At 48.0% G+C, this 18350-nt stretch overlaps 1 protein-coding gene across 1 annotated transcript in view; it reads left to right on the top strand.

Moving 5' to 3' along the window:
• Nucleotides 1-18350, top strand: part of DOCK4 (dedicator of cytokinesis 4) — a 274845-nt gene that overhangs the window by 71863 nt on the left and 184632 nt on the right. The window contains exons 6-8 of the mRNA XM_023537457.1: nucleotides 2627-2775; nucleotides 6803-6887; nucleotides 13626-13777. Of these exons, the coding sequence (XP_023393225.1) occupies nucleotides 2627-2775; nucleotides 6803-6887; nucleotides 13626-13777 (386 nt within the window). The remainder of the gene's footprint in view (nucleotides 1-2626; nucleotides 2776-6802; nucleotides 6888-13625; nucleotides 13778-18350) is intronic.

The raw sequence follows: 18350 nt of genomic DNA, 5'->3' as shown, positions 1-18350 counted from the left end.
TGGCGGGGAGTTTCACGTCTCTCTCTCCCTTGGGGCCCCGTCGTTCTCATTCTCAAGTCTTATCAGAGCTAATCTGTCCCAGGTCCCAGGCTCAGCGGTGAAGCCTGAATCTAAATCTGATCCGCTGCTCTGAGAGGTGTGCCGTTTTCATTTTGAGGCAAATAAACACTTGACCTGCTCTCCAAAACACTAAAACAGATTTTTTTTTTGCTGTATTTCTGATATATTGTGGAAATGTTTAGATAGTGTTTTCTCGTGATATTTTTCCTTTAAAATTAAAGCAATTATCATAGTCTTCATAACTGTCCAATTTTTAAAATCCGTTTTTAAAGCATCGTCATCCGGCGGTGAGCCGTCAGAGCAGATGTGCATGGTTTTCATGCACGAGGTGCAGGTTGCTGGCCTGGGCTGCTGCCTGTCCGTGTGCCTGCTACCCCTGCCTTAGGGACAACCGACCCACTGGTTTTCATTCTTATAAAGGACCCGGCTTCCTTCTCATCTCAGGTTCTCTTAACCTTAAGTACTAGAGGTGACATCATGAGGAGACGGAGCCCGTCCTGCCGGACAGCGGCTTGTCACCTCCCGCGGGAGCAGAGCAGACGACTCTCATGCCGTGCCCATCGGTTCTGGAGGGAGCTGGCGGTCCCCGCTGCTGCGTGACTTACCTTCTCCTTACGTAGTTTCTTGGAGTCGAGTGGACCTTTCTTTACCGACCACTGACTTCCTCGAGTTCTTCTCGCTCTTTCCTGCTCCCTCTTTTATGCGAACTAAATAGAACCCACCTCTCAGGATCTGCAAAACTAACTCCTTCATATGAAGGTTCGTTCGTTCGTTCGTCCATGCATCCATCCATCATCCATCCATCCATCCATCCATCCATCCATCCATCCATCCATCCATCCATCCATTCATTCATTCATCAATTCATCCATTCATCCATTCATCCATTCATCCATTCATTCATCCATTCATTCATTCTCCAGTGCTAGTGCTGTGACCAAGGCAGACACAGCTGTTGTGGCTGCGAGCTTCTAGCCCAGCAGGGAGTGCAGACTCTGAGCAGCGAGTTGCAAGCGTGTGTGTCACAGTGCCTGTGTGACGACGTGTCGTGGAGGCTGTGACGTGAGTCGAGAGTGGGAAGGAGCAGCAGAGCCGGCCCCAGGGGCTTAGGAGTTGAGAGCGAGGTTAATTCTGCCTCCTCGGGTCAGAGGCCATCACGGAGAATGCTCCTCGTTCAGCTGGCACCCCTAACCAGCCCGCACAGAGCACGAACACGCTTCGAGTCACCAAGCATCGATGAAGCAGAAGGCCCGTCATTGCTTTTTAAGATAAAGACCATTAGGCTGGAACGTCCTGCCGTCACACAGAGGACGCGGGGTGCAAGGCGCCCTCAGCGCCTCACACCACCACGCATCCAGCGTGCAAATAGATTTGTAGGAAGTAAAAGCATAGCTTTTGGCTAAGAAAGATGAGGGCGAACACTTCTGAAGGGTTCGCCCAAGTGTCTCTGGGTGAGAGGCATCAGCCTACGTTTTGGCAAAGACAGCGTTTGTCGGGCTTATCTGGCCCAAGCCCGTAACGGTGACGTGTCAGAAACAGCCGATACTTTGGTGATATTTCTTTCGGGCCACCCATTGTTCTCAGAGTTTTATATATTAGCTTATTAATCCTCACGACGAACCTACGAGGTAGGTACCCTGATACCCGTCTGCAGATGGGAAAATAAGCACAGAGAGGCTGCCGGAATGCAGTTTTCAGCCGGCAGGTGGCCGGGGCGCGGCCCAGGGAGTTCGGCTCCCAGGCCTCCCGTCTCGCCGTGTCCCGCTCTCTTCACGAACGTCGTGCAAACCCGTGAAACACCCTTTCCAGAAGATAGCACTGGTCCTGTTTCACAGGTGACAAAACCCACGCTCAGAGCCTCTAAAACGAGTAAGTGGCAAAAGCAGGACCTGAAGCCAGGAGCGTAACCCACCCCTTCCCGCCGAGCCCCCGTGCGTGGTGGGTTTCATAGGGCGGCACCTTGAATCCGCGTGAGTGTTCAACGAGTGAGACAGAAAACGCTGTTCTTAAAGGTTTCAGTGCTGAGCAGTGTTACTAGTGAGACCCCGTCAGTGCAGGAGTGTGACAGCCCATCGTGTGGCCCGCTTCTGGTGGGGAAGACAATAAAGCACTAAGACCGACCCGCAGGACGTAATCGGAGCAGAGTGTTTTCCGTTAAGTCGGCTTTGGTCGCGTGCAGCCTTGGTTCCAGAGGGAGATAGCATGTCAGCGGGCGGGGTCTGGCCAGGGTGGGGTCTTGGGGGGGGGCGTCTGGCAGAGCCTGGAGGGGCGCTGGAATCTGGCTGGAGCTGACCTTCCCGCTGGAGGCGCAGTGGGGACGGGAGCACAGCGCTGTCTGGGAAGCGCAGCTGGCTTCTTGGGCAGCGTCCTGAACTGGGCAGAAGCCTGCAGAGCGGTGACCGCGTCTGCAGACGCGAGGGGAGGGTTAGTCTGTTAACGAAGAGTCTGTCCCCAGAGTGGCCAGCGCACGGAGGGGGAGCAGGACGCACCCCTCCCTACCCTGCGTCGTTACCCCGCCGCTCAGCGTGGGGACTGAGGCCGGGTCTCGCGTTTGCGTGTTTCCTAGAGGAACGAGGGCGACCTCTTCCACCGGCTGTGGCACATCATGAACGAGGTCCTGGACCTGCGGCGGCAGGTGCTGCTGGGCCACCTGACTCACGACCGCACGAAGGACGTGAAGCGCCACATCACCGCCCGCCTCGACTGGGGCAACGAGTGAGTACCGCCCACCGCGGGGCCCTGGGGGCCGGGCACAGCCAGGTGACGCGGACACGAGCCTGGTGTGGCGTTACCGCGGGTGACACGCGCGGGCTCTTCCGCGGTCCTCTCGGGGGTTCAGTGCAGACTGTCGTGGTGGAGGGAGCACCCCAGCCCCTGGCTGCTGTGGGCAGCGGGGCGTTGTTCGCCCGCTGGCGGCCTCTGGTCTGATGGTGGGCACGTCCCAGAGTATGACGTGTTCACAGGCATCAGCGAGCTACGTCTTCTACAGAAACAGGTATTTTCAAATAGCCTTTAGGTTTGACCTGTGCGTTCCCTTTTACCGTGTGCCACCTCCGTGTCGTGGTCGCCAGTGTCATCTGGAGGAGTCGCTCAGGCCACAGCCCTGGTGATAGTCAGCGCAGGTGCACGGCCAGGACCTCCCGCTGCCGGGGTCGTCCCGTGTGTGTGCAGTAGCCTCCTTGAGGGGCTGCTTGGCAGAACTTGATAAAATACAGCTCTTGACCAAGATTTACTTTAAAATAAACCTGTAAGTGACTAATCTAAAGGAACTGCCGAGTTAAATAGTGAATCTGATTGCCTAAAGCTCTGATCGGGGCTGATATGCTGAGTGTGACTGTTAATATGCGGGCGAGCAGTCGGAGCGAGCCAGCTTCTACCCTCATCCTAAGCTTGGCTCGGCTGAAGTTTAAAGAAGTTAAAAGGTCCCTTAGGATCGTCTGTGGCTGTACCCTCCTTGCCTTTCCTCTCCCCAAATCTCCGTTTGCTCTTTGGACCATCACTGGATCTTAGAGGGACAGAATAAAAGAGAAGCGGACAGAATAAAAGAGAAGCAGACAGGAGAGGTCTACCACAGATGAATCTGCCTGTCACTGAATCTGGAAAAACCGACGAGAAAGTGGAGAGCTGCCCCCCTCGCCTGGGAAGGTGCTTTATCAGAAGCCAGCTTTGGTTCCTGCCGAGGCGTCACACCCGCACGCAGGCACACACGTCCTGCAAGGCGTTGCACCCGCATGCAGGCACACATAAACGCTGACCGCTTTGCCTTTTGATACCTCTCTAGAAATACAGACTTAAACAAAAACGTGACCCCAGCAGAGGTGGTGTTCTTCTGCAGGCCAAGTGTTTTTAAAAACGCGATTGGCCAGCTGAGATGCTTCTCTGCCCGGTGCCTCACGTTCAAGTGTATCCCAGTGCGGGATGAATGGTTAACCCCTTCCAAGTCTGGGGGCTTTAACAAGGTAAACAAGTGGGCGAGCTGTGAAAGTACACACTGCATTTCCACCCAGGCTCGTCCTTGGCTCCCAGATTGCCCCCCTCACTCCCTTCACCAGCCCCAGCCTTCCCCTTCCCAAGTCTGGTCTCTTGGACACTGTCAGAGCCTTGAAATTACAGAGAAGACATGTTTAATTACAAATACTACAGTAATGAATTCAAGGACACTCATTTATCATGAAGGGCTTTCCCGTCTGTCTCAAGTTTCCTTAACAAGGCTGCGTATTTGATAACATTAGTCTGAGCATCTTCTACACGGTCACGTTCAGCGTTTTCGAGGTGCGCAGCCCCCGCCCCCAAAGACAGTGCCATGCTGCCTCCAGGAAGAGCGCGTTATCTCTGTGTTGGGGAGCACCCGTGGGGTCTCTTCCTGATGTCTTTGAGCCCCAGCCATCGGAGATAGCACGGCAGCCCCTGCAGACAAGAGCAGATTCGGGGACGAGGAGGTCCGCTTCTCCCCACCCTGACAGAAAGGGGAAAGTGACTCCCGAGTCACACAAGTTCTTCTGGCCACGGTACCAGTTGCTCTGAGCATGGACGCTTTCCCAAGGCCCATTAGCCTGTCACAGCAAACATCTGTCTGCATTAGCTAATGACCCAGCTACGCTTGTAAGCTACCAGAACCAGCATCTGATCAATGCCGAAAAACCAACCAAATACCTGTTAAACAAACAAACAAACAAACAAAACAAAAAAATAGCTTAGAAATAGAGCAGGCAAGAAGATGGTACTTTTTCGGCTTTCGGAGAGAAGCTAATAACAGAACGAAAGGGAAAGGAGGAGCGACAGGGCTTGTGACCGAGTCACGCCTCAGTTGACGCCAGTGAATTCCAGCGTGTACTCAGGCAGTTCCATGGCTAATTTATAATAAGCTGGGGAAACACTGGTGCATGACAATGAGCAGTCGAATTTATTTAGATCATCCTCAAATTCATGAATTTTCTGGTCTCATTCTGTTTTCTTTGAATTTCTTTGACCACTTGTAGAAAAATGACTTACGGCGTACAGGCCACGCGTTCACCTTATTCCTTTAAGTATAAATTAGTTTTCTGATTGAATAGTGCTAAGTGGAAAGCAAATTCAGATTATTCTCTTGCATATTAAACTAGATCAAACTGTCCTGCAAAATTATTCATCAGCATGTAGCTCTGCGGATGAACGTAGGTTAAAAACGTGTTCAGTCTCACGTCGTATGTCAGACCGTAGAGTGACCAAGAGAAGCCTCCAGGCAGCGAAAGCTCAGGAGGAGGACGTGTCAATCATCTTATTCCCTAATGGGGACATCTAAAGACGCGCTCTCTCCCCGACGCCTGAAACCAGAGTTAAAGTAATGGCACCTGTTTCTGTTCCCCATGTCCTGTGATGTCCTTTGACTTTCTTGCTAAGAGGATGTGGGACGGAGAATCAGCTCCTCTTTCCCGATTTCCCAGAGCAGTTTGGTGACAGCTGGTGTAAAACGTGACCCTCCCCTGCCTTCCCCCACTGGCTTCTCCATCCTGTGTGCTGTCCTTCCAGCTTGTCCTTCTGCCGGCCTCATTTCTTCTTGTTTTTAGAGCACTGCCCTGATGCCGTTCCGTGAAACCTCAGGCCGTGGGAGGTTCATCCTAAGGACAGACCTAGGAATCGACAAAACCAAATAGAAACAGGAAATAGAAACAGATAAAACTCTCTCCGCACAGCCGGGAGCCAGGAAGCCAGCAGCCGAACGATCAGAGTTTTAGGACAGAAGGACACTTGCAGCTTCAGGGTCCAGGGGCCCCAAAGGCCAGGACAGTTCTGGACCCCACACCTCCAGAACCTCTGCTGCCAGTGAGGCGGACCAGCTACTCTTTACGTCTTTTCTTCCTGTTGTCACAGATTGTTGCTCTCTGGAGCTCCAGATTCAAATTCTCGCAGGAGGATTCTCTGTTAGCCAGTATCTGTTATTCTCCCCTGTTTAGACTGAGCATTTTACACCAGCCACTCATCAGCTACTGGCCCGTCCATGGATTAGTTGTTCTTAGGTCGGGTTTGGCTCTGCGCCTGGTGAGACACCAGTCAGTTACTATGCTTGATCTTTCGGAGGCTAGAGACAGCCTTACAGTGCTCAGCACAGCGGGCCACGTGACGGCCATGATGAAACCTGACTCTAAACCATTGTGCCAGGCCAGGCCTAGGGATGTGCTGCCCCAGCCTCTTTCCGCTGCCTTAACTGGTTTCTCCTAGCGACCAGCCCCAGAAGGAATGGCAGCCAAGCACATTGCCACAGACTCCGATCAGAAATGAGTCAGCGCTGGACCTAACTCGGGTCAAATCCTAATGGCCAAACCTCCTTCTCTGCAACTCCAACTTCTAGAACAAAATTATGTCTAGCTCTAATTTCTACCCCACTCCAGTGTGGAAGGGTTTCTGTGATAATAGTTCTGTGATAATAGTGTTCAAGGCTCCGCACCGTATGACATCGAGGCCCCCAAGGGCAGGGGCACCCCACTGAGAGTGCCCGTCCATCCCCCCTGATTTGCCTGCCCTTGTCACCTTCTGTTGCCCGGCTCATGCCCATGCCCAGCCTTGTTATATTGGCTGACCCGCCCCGCCTCCCCTCACTCCCCTCCGTGGTAACAAGTCATACAAGGTAAAAAATATGGGTGAGGAAAGCATGGTGGCTGATACGTCTAATTTCAAGGTGATGTAGTTAAAAAAAAAAAAAGTTAATTTTAATATATTCCAGAAAGATGTCTTTTCTCCTAAAGTTTTGCAATTTGTCTTCTAGACAACTAGGGCTGGACCTGGTGCCCAGGAAAGAGTACGTGGTGGTGGACCCCGAGGACGTCAGCATTACCGAGCTCTACCGCCTGGTGGGTACAGGTGGCCTCGGCTCATGGTTTCCGTGGCGCTTTTCATACTCGCTTGATTTCGTGAGAACGGGGCATTCCAGATTTAATTAGGAGTGAGGAGAACTGAGAGCTGAGGTGACCAGGCCCTGGGTACAGAGCTGAGAAAGCCGACCTGTCTCGGGATGACATGATGCCCTCCACCGAGCCGCCCTCTCCCAGGCGCTGGGAAGAAAGCCCAAGCAAGTTCTAAGTTCGTTCGCAGATCTTTGTGCTTTTCGCCTAGTCTGGTGACGTGGTTTCAAGTCGCGCATCTCCACTGCCGTGACTAATGGTACCAGGCCTTGCTCGCCCTCCCCGCCCCCATCATCAGCACACGCCCAGACTTCTGAAAGTGTCTCCTTGGTCCCCCACTGGCCTCGCCCCGCCCCTCCCAGGCCCCAGGCCATCCCTAAGTGCAGAAGCCTGTGAGTTAGCCTGACACCTGATGGTACCGCCTACTGCGGCACCACCTGTGACTCGTGGCCGCTTAAAGCCCCGTTGTTTGCTTGGCATCTCAGTTTTCCAAGTCTGGTCCCATCAACATCATACTTAGTCTTGTCGCCTTAAGGGTTATATAATATTTATGTAATCTCTTAATATCAACCAAACCCTCTTAAACCCGAAATCTGAGAAGACGGTTGGGCGGGGCTTTCCAAGGCCCCTCCCCCAGGGGAGTTTACCTGGGTCAGGTGCTGCTGCGTCCTGCCCTGTGTTCCTGGGAGGAGCACCTGTGGAGGGCGGTAGCTCTTTTTCAGAAGACCCTGCCTCCCTTTGGGCAGCTTGCAAGCCTCTGGTGTTTTATAGAGTAGTGGGCTCTTCTTGACCTGAGGTCGATCATCCGTACCTGCAAAATGTTGGGGGAAATCGTCATCGAGGCTCCTGTCGATTCTTCATACGGCTGTCAGTTCTTCCCTTAAGCATCGATCTGTCCAGATTGTCTACACTTCATTATGTCAGTTGAAATAAATTTCGTTCCTGGGGAGGATCTCCTCTAGCCCGAGTGTCTCGAGCGTGACAATGCACGCTGCACGCCATCTGGCCACGGTGCTGAGCAGAGTCTCGCCCGCCCGCTGGGAGGCAGCTCAGGGCCTGCCGTGCAGGGCAGGAGGGAGCGATGAGGCGGGAGTGCTCCACGTTAGCGCCCTCACTGGCGCTTGGTTTTTGTCACAAACCTGTACAGCTCCTTCGTCAGTCACACCCTCTCGTGGGACGTCTCTCTTGTTGAGGCTCGCTTCTTAAAAATCTCTCACTCCCTTTGAAGTTTCTTTAGCTTCAGAGGGAGCACTGTATCTTATACTTCCTCTGTTAGGCCCTAGATCGCCCTGCGCAGTGCTTGGCACTTAGCACTCGCTGTCTTTTAGATCATAATGGGGTTCTGGAAAGACCATGGGTAGAGATCAGAACCACGAGATTCGACTTCCATCGCTTCCTGTTACCAGGTCTGTGATCTTGGACTTACCCCTTATCTCCCAGAGCCTCAGCTTCTTCATCTGTTAAATGGGAAAGCAATTCTTATCATGTTTTTTTTTTCTATGATGATTAAATAAGAAATGCATGTAGAAAGCCTTTCCTTGACACATGATGTTTATAGAGCACCTGAGCATCCAGTCGATTTCAGTTTCTTTCTCATTATTTTATTCTTATTATGCAGGCAAGGTGGCAAGAGTACCTGATACCTCATATGCTAAACCTGAAAATTAGATCTAGCTGTGTTCAATGAAATAAATAAGTCATAGAAGCCTAGATGTGCTCGAAATTTCTCTCTCACAATATGCACGTCCAAAAGTAGGACGTTCTGGGCTTTTTTTGTGGTTTCGTGGTGTCAGAAGTGGATACAGTTTGATTTTTTTTTTGCTATGCAGTGTGTGGCTTCCATTATCTAGCATACTTCAAAGTACAATATAGCTGCCGGAGCTCTAGCCATTGCTTCTGCTCTCCAGCAGTAGGAGGGAGAAAGCTTCCTCTCAGTGATTCATCCACTTTAATGAACCTTCTTGGAAATTTCACACGACACTTGCGCTTGTATTTCATTGGCCAGAATGTAGTCCCGTCCCCATATTTAGGTGGGGATGTCAAATATTTGACAAGCAACTAAAAACCTCTGACACAAATACTTTTTATTTCCCGTAGTCCGACTTTATGTGCCGGCAAAGGTATCTCTGTTCTTTTCACTTACTGTCACGTGGGATGGCAAATTGATTGTATCGCTCACCATCCCACTTTGTTAGTGGCGGCTGCCAGGAGCGCCATGTTGATGCGATTCAGGGCAGGGGCCTCTTCCGGGCTGTGATCGATTGGCAATGACCACTGTTGGTGGGAGAGAATGGCCATTAATTAGCCGTGACAGTCCTTGTTTTACAGATGAGGAAAATAAAACATTGTGATTTTATATGAAAATGTAATTTCTCCTCAGTAGTGGTTGCATTTTACTGTTTCTAAAGCAAAGAAAACAGCCCAAGAAAACCCCAAGTGATTGTCAGCTTCAGAAGGACGAGTCCTGTTCTTTAAGGCCGCTTCGCGTTCCTGTCTGCATGCTGGCCCGGATCGCTCAGGTCGTCTGGGGCATGGACGGCACTTTCTCTCCGGGCAGCAGAAAAGGGACTGACTGTGTGACTTCCCCATGCTGTTGTCCTTGTGGTGATTCATTATTCCTCATGGATCGAGGACCACAGCATGGAGGTAAAATGCCCAAAAGAGGAAGTTCAATTATTGCCAGGTCTTTTCACATTTGAAGCCCAAGTGTTACCACCTCAGTAAATCCTTATCGCATCATTAATAAGAAGTCTCCCCGTAAGTTTCCATAGCCCTGTTAGCAGATCGTTCTCACCCAGTGTTGGCCTAACCGGTCAGTGCCACAGTGTTAACATTTGTCTGTTCGGAAGGTCTGGTTTATTGCCAGAGGCCAGACCCAGTCCTTCTGCGAGAAGTCGACCTTAGTAGCTGGATTCTCTGGTTACCTGTGCATGTGGAGCATCTTCTCAGGAGTCTTTCTTGATTTTATAAGGTTATGTCCCCTGCGTGTTTCGTGATCCTTAATGCGTAGACCAGTGGTTTTCAAACAGGCAGTTTTTTCCCCCCAGGGGATGTATTTGGCAGTGTCTGCAGACATTTTTGGTTGTCTCAGTTGGGGATGCTGTGGGCAGGGCTGGGGAGAGGTGTCTTTAGTCAGAGGCTAGAGAAAGCTGCTAAACGTCTGACAAAGCCCAGGACAGCCCCCCACAGCAGAAATAAGCAGCCAAACTGTCAATAGCATTGAAGTGGAAAACGCCCCAGGCAGACAGTTCACCCAGCCATTAATGCTTATACGAGGATTAAACATTTGTGTCACTTAAATAAATAAATCTTTGGAATCTGTTTATTTTCCTAATCAAAGATCTAGCTGAACTGTAAGCACATTTAGATAGGTGCCTTTGTAACCATAAATTATTTCAGAGACGGATTTTTGTCTGTATGTTAGAACTCCCAAATTATAGCCCTTGAAGTATGAGCGTGCCTTTTAAATTTTGTTTTTTTAGCAATATTTTCAGAGATATTTTTAGCAGTTCCCCAAAGTAGTGAATTACCAAGGGATAAACAAGCAATCATACCCTACTTAAGTCCAGATCCTTCCCAGACCTGGAAGAATGGGGCGGGGGGTGGCGGGGGAGCACCAGCCATGAGGACTCATGACCGTGCAGAGGACAGGAGCAGGCAGGCTTGTTGCTAGCGTGCACGCAGAGAACGGACGTTCAGGGCACGGGTGATGTGCACGAGCCAGCAGTACGTTTTCATTCAGCTGCGGTTTGCATCTCTGCATATGATCTCAATCAGGGATTCTCAGCCCTCATCGCACATTAAAATCACCTGGGGAGCTTTTAAAACTACTGCTGTCTGGAGCCCCAGCCCCTGGAAATTCTCGTTTAATTGTTCTGGGATGGGACCTGGCTATAAGTAATTTTTAAAAGCTCTCTTGGTGATTCTGAAGTGCAGCCAAGGTTGAGATCCACTGATTTAGATATATTGGATTCTTTGCATGAGTAACGGAGCTAATTTTTCCCCTCGGTTTTTAGTGAATGTCATGATTGATTTGGGAACTTGGCACTATTTGAAGTAAAGACCAGATACCTTTTTGAAGTCTGTTCTTTTCATAAGGTTTTTATATCTCTTTCTGCAGCCTTAGCCTTTAGTAGCCTAGTAGTTTGTGCTCTGTTACCCTGAGTTATAAAGTAAATCAGTAAATAAGTTAGCAATTTTCGGGAAAAAAACAAAACAAAATTTCTTTGTGAGTTAAAGAAATGTATTTTTATGAATGTGTGATGCTTCTGCCATGGGTTATTAAAAGCATTTTAAAAGCACAAAATAGAGCAACCTTTATAGAAAACAAGGCAGAATTATGCTTTTTTCTAGTTAGAAGATTTTTTTCTGCAGGAAACGTTTTTAAACAATTATGGCCACCACATAGCACAGTGCTGAGGTCCACCCACGTTAAAAGAAAATGTACTTTCTCTCTAATTTTACAGAGAAGAGTCTGGTATACCCATTGAGTATTCAGTGATTATAGATGCATTTGGTTAATTGCACTTTTTTAGACCATTTACTTTTCAAGTAGTTCAAATTAAAACATAAAAACATAAACAAGTTCTGGTGGTTTTATGCTGCTGCATTTGCAAGTGTGAATTGGGATGGCATTTCTTGCCTTCTGGCTTGGTCGTCAGAAGTCATTGCATCATACTTAGACGCATAACGAGGTGGCTAAAGTAGAAATGAGGTTATACACCTCAACCTCAAGCAAAGGGCGTGACTCCTTACAGGGGAGTTCAAGTCTCCGAGCTTTTTTTTGGTTAATTGTCAAGTGAGTCAAAAGAAATGGCCTCATCGGTAGTCTGTGTTCTGAAAGCACGAATCCTCCACGCTCAGCTCCGGGACGGTCACTCAGCCTTTGCGTGTTTCCCTCCTCTTAGCCCGAGTTGGTTCTGCCCACAGTGGGGTCCAAGGACTGGCCAGACCGTGAACGGCTTGTAACTGGTCCAAGTAGCATTTAGAAACGTCTGTGACATTCGGACATTGCCATTTTCATCGTATTTTATGAAAATGTTGGTCTGCAGCGGGCTGGGGGAGAAACAGCCGGGTCCCTTGCTGCCCGTGGTTTGAGAAGCAGTGCTCTGAGCGGGTCGTGGTTCCTGCTCATACCTTAGCTCTCGGCTAAAGTGTCACTTTCCTAGGAAGCCCCCTTTGACTGCCCCGGCACAGGTCAGGCCCCCCTTAGAGTCTCATGATGACCTAGTTCCTCCCTTCGTTCGTCACAGTTGAGTTTTACATCTGGGAGTGTGACCGTTTAGTTGACGTCTGCCCCCGCTGGTGGATAAGCTCCGTGAAGGCTTGGGCTAGTTCTGGTTGTGCTCATCATTGCACTCCTCGTGCTTGGCACATAATCGATACTCAACAAATGTATGTTGACTGATCATCCGCACGTTCTCTGCACTTCTGAGACCGTGAGCGATTCCTTTCCTCCCCCAACTTGTGGTAACTCTTACTTCTGGTTCCGCCTCCCGGGTGTAGCCTCGGCTGGCTGTGTGGAGGTCAGAGTGACAGATGGACACAGATACTGTTCCTACCTTACGACGCCTCCTTGGTTTCCGTAGGTCCCTGTCTAGAGCCTCACAGCAAGCTAGAGAGATTTTTGTGCTCCAGTGATTGAATATGTTTTGCCACTGCCTGTCTCAGAAAACCACCATATTTTGCAATTTGGCATACTTTGAAAGATGTTTTAATTATGAGAAATGCGAAGTCATAGCTGCATCATTTAGCTACCATCAATGAAATGATCATTAGTTACAATTTAGTCTGATTTTTTTAAAGATGACTAATAATTTGTTCTCGCCCTGGGAGTTGATAAGGAAGCAGTAGAATCCTTCGAACTTCATGCTTCTCGAATCTACTCAGCATTAATGATTAAAAAAATAAATTCTTTAAACAAGATTCCTTGATAGTTTACAAACTTCATACTTTCTTACTTTAGAAGTTGGCAGCAAATTTGAAATTTAACATCTAACCAGATCCCAAATCCATAGCATAAAAAAAATTACAGATGGTCCCCGACTTGCAGTGGTTCAACTTAAGATTTTTCAGCTTCACAGTGGTGCAAAAGCTATACACATTCAGTTGAAAGCGTTCTTTGAATTTCGAACATTGATTTTTCCCTGGACTAGCGACTTGGGGTGCGCACTCTCTCGTGATGCTGGACAGCGACAGCACCCTGGACAGCGGCAGCAAGCCGCAGCTCCCCGTCACCCAGGCGATCACGAGGGTGAATAGCGATGCCCTACAGTGTACTGTGTTGTCAGCGTTTTTTGGACATTGTGTTTTGTGTTTTCACACCCCGCTGTGTCTACAAAACACCCACCTTTGTCTCCTGCTTCTTGTGAGAAGAGAAAGGCAGTGGCTCTTGAGATGAACCTCAAGATACAGGCCCAGCCGTGGGCTCCTGTGCGCGTTCTGAGTGCGTTCTGAGTGGGCCCCGCTCTGCCACGATGTGCGGTGGGTGGGGCGTATTAAACGCATTTTCAATCTGTGATGTCTTGAACTTACAGTGGGTGTATGGGGACATGGCCCCTTAGTAAGTCAAGGCACATCTGTATAGTACAGAATATCGTGCTCACACCGTAGCTTGCAGGCATGTGGGGTCCATTGTTTTCTTCAGTCCATTTCTGATGACATGTTTGTTGGGGGGGTGTCACTCAGATGGAGCATCGACATCGGAAGAAAGACACCCCTGTGCAGGCCAGCAGCCACCACCTGTTCGTGCAGATGAAGAGCCTCATGTGCTCTAACCTGGGGGAGGAGCTCGAGGTCATCTTCTCGCTCTTTGACAGTAAAGAGAATCGACCAATCAGGTAACTGCACCGGGAGCTCTGACTGGAATTTCTCAGTGTTGAAATCGTTTAGACCTCACGATGAAGCTTTAGACCGTATGACCTTGTGCTTTTCTTCTGTCAGCCTCAGTTTCTCATCTGTAGAATCCTGTGATTTCTAAGCTTCCAATCCTTGGAGTTTTCCACACGAGTTGGGTGGGACGATGCAGGCTCAGATTCTTTGAAAAACGCCAAAGGGCTGGAGAACTGTAGTAATTATTATGAAATGAAAGGGTGGCATTGATATCAGATCTGTTATTTGAGTTATTTTGTATTGATAATTCAAGGGAGAAACAATATCTCTGAAGTCTGAAGTTTGTTCATCAAGGTCAACACATCATATTTTTCAAATTTTCAGTAAACAATTATATGATTCTTATCCCATCTGAATTAAATGATATCGAGAGGTGACCAAAATACTTCAAAACTTTGCGGTTAATGTGTCAGAGCCATGAAATTATAAAGTTTTCACATATATATGTGTAAATGTAAAAAAATATGTGTATATAGATATATATATGTTTTTTTCCCCTTTCTCAGTGCTTTGAGTCTTACCTGTTGCTGTTCTTTTACGACAAACTTTCGATATTTAGGAAGAACTTATAGTGAATGTTTTGGTGTACTTTAAACTTGCGTATATATTTTTTAAGTTGAGCACCCGCAACCGTCTTTTACATTACAATGTTTAAATTTAAATTTAGAATTTAAATTCTATCATACAAATCACAATGACCTAACTGTACCATGTTTAAAAAAAATACTTATTAAAATAAATGTTGACAATTTTAAGCAACATTGAGCCACATATATTGTTTTATAAACACAAAACAATCCTGGGATATTTCTTTTCTAGTAAAAAAAGGGTTTCTTTCCCGAGGAAATATTCATGAGGCTTATTTTTAATGCATTTATAGCCATAAAATTCTTTGGTGAATTAATTTATATGTTAATGTTCACCTATTCACCTATTAGTAAGTGTACTTTCTATTTCTTGACAGCGGACTGTGTCCATAGAATTTAAAGGTGACGTTTTTTGTGCAGCAAGGACAGAATTTATGAGGTGTGGAAATATCGAGAGAAATACAGTTTCAAAAGCTACTTTCTATACTGTTGAAAGAGATGAATCAGTGAGGTAGAAAACCCTTCTCCGTTCACGTATCAGCGCCACTCAAATGGAAACATACAGGCATGAGAAACTGATCCAAGTGACAGCTTAGCACCTGCTTTAGAAATTTGGAGGATTAGAGATAATGCTCGCTTACATGTGGAACTCCGTCTCAGAGCTTGGTTTATAGGTGGTTTAGTTTAACAGAAAACTTCATAGCAGCGTCTGTATGATCTGCGGTCTCTAACACACTTCACGGATGACGTGGAATGTAAAAGGGAGACATGAAGTCACTCTTCTGCTCATTCCCATTAGGCCAGAGATTTGGAGGGACACAAATTCCCCGTTGTCGTTGATGTTCAAATTGCGTTAATTTAGGATTAATATCACCTCTTCTCTCAGTTTTGTCTTGTGATAAACATTTTCAAATTTTTCTAAAACGTCCTAATAGGTTTTGATCGACAGAGTTCCCTTGTTTTATTTCTATTTACTTGGTTAAAGTAGAGAATAAGTCTGGGTTAGTTTGGGTGCAGGATCCCAAAAATATTATATTTATGGTCTTCGAGTTCAGCGAGGAGCTGGGCGTTTTCAGTAAATGATCCGCCTGTGTTCCATACCCTTCTCCTTCCCTCCCTCTTCCCCCACCTTCCCCCTTCTGCTCTGTGTCTCTCCCTGCTCTCTCTCTGTCACACACACAGGCTCCTCTAATACCCGACCCGGCCTGTAACGACCACAGGGGAAATCAAGCCTGAATTCCCCTCCCCTGAGGGGAGGGGACTCCTCTCTGAGTTGGGCACGGCTCTCACCTCCCAAATTCATAATCACCATAAACGTGATTGGCAAAAGGATGCAGGATGCGTAAGAATGAAAACACGCTCACCAGGGTTTGGAACAGCCTCAGATTTCTTTTCCTGACTTTTGCATAGAGATTGTTCTTTCAGGGAGTGTTTAAAACCTCGCTGGAGCAGCCTTCGTTCAGACTGCCCCAGTCAGACTGCCCCGGGCTACGTCACCGTTAGCGTCTGAGAGGGGACAGGCTGCACAGACCTGAGCTCTGCTTGGATCTTGCCTCCGCCATCGACTGCTGCTGCCTCGACCCCTTCACTTACCTCTGTCATTCCCTTCATCTCAAAACTGGTGACAGGTCCTGCTCCCTTTCCTGCCCCTGGCATAGCTAATGAGTGTCCAGTTTACGCATCGTCCCGGAAAAATGTACTGTAAGTGAAGGGTGTGGTTTCGAGGCTTCGTGGTGTTTCTTCTTATGCCCTACAATGTGCAGTGTGGGATGTGTGGGTATTTTAAAATCATCGTGTATTTTTCAAGTATTTTAGAGAATTTCAGACATATAAAAAAAAATAGAATCGAGTCATAAAGTCTCATGTACCCACCACCAGCAGCTCCATAATTGTCACCCAGGGCTGATCTTGTTTTAACCACATCCCTTTGCAGTCTTCCCTTGAGCCCCAAGATTATTTGGAGACAAATTCCTGACATAATATTTTTTTCAAATGTAAATATTTCAGGGTTTATCTCTAAAAAAGCTAATGTTAAAGAAATTACCACCTGAAAAATTGATATTTCCTTAACATCATCAAATATCTCTTTCCGCCCGGTGTTCCGGTTCCCCCTGCCGACTCGTGAACACCGTCATGCAAATTCCAGATCAGTCGTTTGTAACTTACAAGACCCAAATAAGGTCCATGTGTTGCAGCTGGTGATGAGTCTCCCGAGTCACTGTTTATAATTTCCCTCTCCGACTCTCTGTTTCTCGTAAGTTTTTTGTCGAAGAAACCTGGTCCTTTGATCTATTTCTTTTTCAGAGTTCCAAGTCTAATTCAGTGAAAATCTGTGGACAAAAGCTGGTATAATTCAGTGAATGCTTTTGCTGTTAAATAAGATAATTCGTGCTGTCATTTACAAAAGTTAAAAAACACAGTCTAAGTATAATCTTTATGACATTTCTCTGGCCGTTGGTCACAAGAAGTTACCTGGCTCAGGTACAGGGGCCGTCACGTGCAAAGCCCGTAGAGGCGTGATTAGCAAAGGTAGATGTCTATTCTTCTCATGAGATGGACAACTGGTTAGGACCTAAAAAAAACTTTCCCCCACGAGGAAGCGAACATCCGGCATTTACTGAGCACTGACCACATGCCAGACTTCACTCTAAATGTGTTCAGTATTGTGAGAAAGGGAAAAATTCTTTCCCTCCTCTGGAGCTTTTGGCTGGTCGAATAATGGACATGAGACAGATTAACAAGAGAAAAATCAAATTTAATTTTGTGCTCATGGGAGCCCCACATCCACGAGAGTTTCGGAAAGAGGAAGGAGAAGTTGAAGAGCATGTGGCATCGTGAGCTCAGGCCGAGGCAAGCAGCTCGGGACTTCAGCGGGTCATCGCAGGAGGCAAGCAGAGCAGGTGTTCGGTAACCAGCCCTGCAGAGTGTCATCAGTGCTGATGTCACAGGCGAGGGGGTCGAGGCACAGGGAGGTCACGCAACTCGCCTGCGTGCCCAGAATGGAAGGAAAGCATGGCCGGCCCTCCGGGCGCCACCCCCCTGCCCTGGCCGCCCTCCTCCCTGGCGTCAGGGTGTGTCTGAAGGTTCCCCCAAGTTAAGCAGGATTTCATCGGCCAGAGTCAGAGCTTCAGAGACTGATAGTCTTAGTAACAGGTTGTGATAAGTTCTTGATAGCGGCTAAGCGGAAACTAGCATAGGGCCTCAGATACATTCTGTGCCTCAGAAATGGGTTTTCCAGTCTCATCCCTTCTCAGAACTCGGTAAGAAGAGCAGAGTAGCCTCGGCTCTTGCCACGTCCAGGGATCGAAACTTAGAGTCGGTCCTTGGAGTTGTCCGGTGCACAAGGAGCCCACGTGTGAAAATGACCCCCTGCTCGTCAGCTCAGTGGACAGCGAAGCGCATCGTGTCGCCTCAGTCCCAGGACGGGCGCAGTTTCACGAGTGAAACGTTTTTAGAGAGCGTTTCTCTGAGAGTTCTGAGTTTCCTCAGTCCCCAGGGTCCAGCTGGGAAAGTCAGGGGCTCATTTCCCTAGATAGCATCTGTAATTTGATTTTGTTTTATTTTATTCTATTCCATTTATTTAAAATTCCATTTATTTAAAAACAAAACAAAACATCTAATGCTTACGATGTACCAGATACTCTTCTAAGTTCTTTAAAAAATATTACCTTACTTACCCCTGTAACAGCCCCATGAGGCAGGTTCTATTAAGAGCCCCATTGTTTTATAGACGGGGAAGCTGAGGCACAGTCATGATTCGCTCAAGGTCGCACAGCTGGGATGTAGCGGAGCTGGTACTTTTCCATCTCAGTCATCTCATTCTCTGCTGTACACCCGTCCTCATTATCTTTAGTACTTATAATTCTGTTTTCTTCTTCGATCGGTTTCACTCACCATGTATAGCAAGGGGTCTAGTAAGCGTTTTCTGTTCTTT

This window comes from Pteropus vampyrus, unplaced genomic scaffold (assembly GCF_000151845.1).
Source record: "Pteropus vampyrus isolate Shadow unplaced genomic scaffold, Pvam_2.0 Scaffold192, whole genome shotgun sequence".
NCBI lineage: Eukaryota > Metazoa > Chordata > Mammalia > Chiroptera > Pteropodidae > Pteropus > Pteropus vampyrus.
Note: the sequence above shows the minus strand (reverse complement) of the source record. Positions and strands in the feature narration are given on the sequence as shown.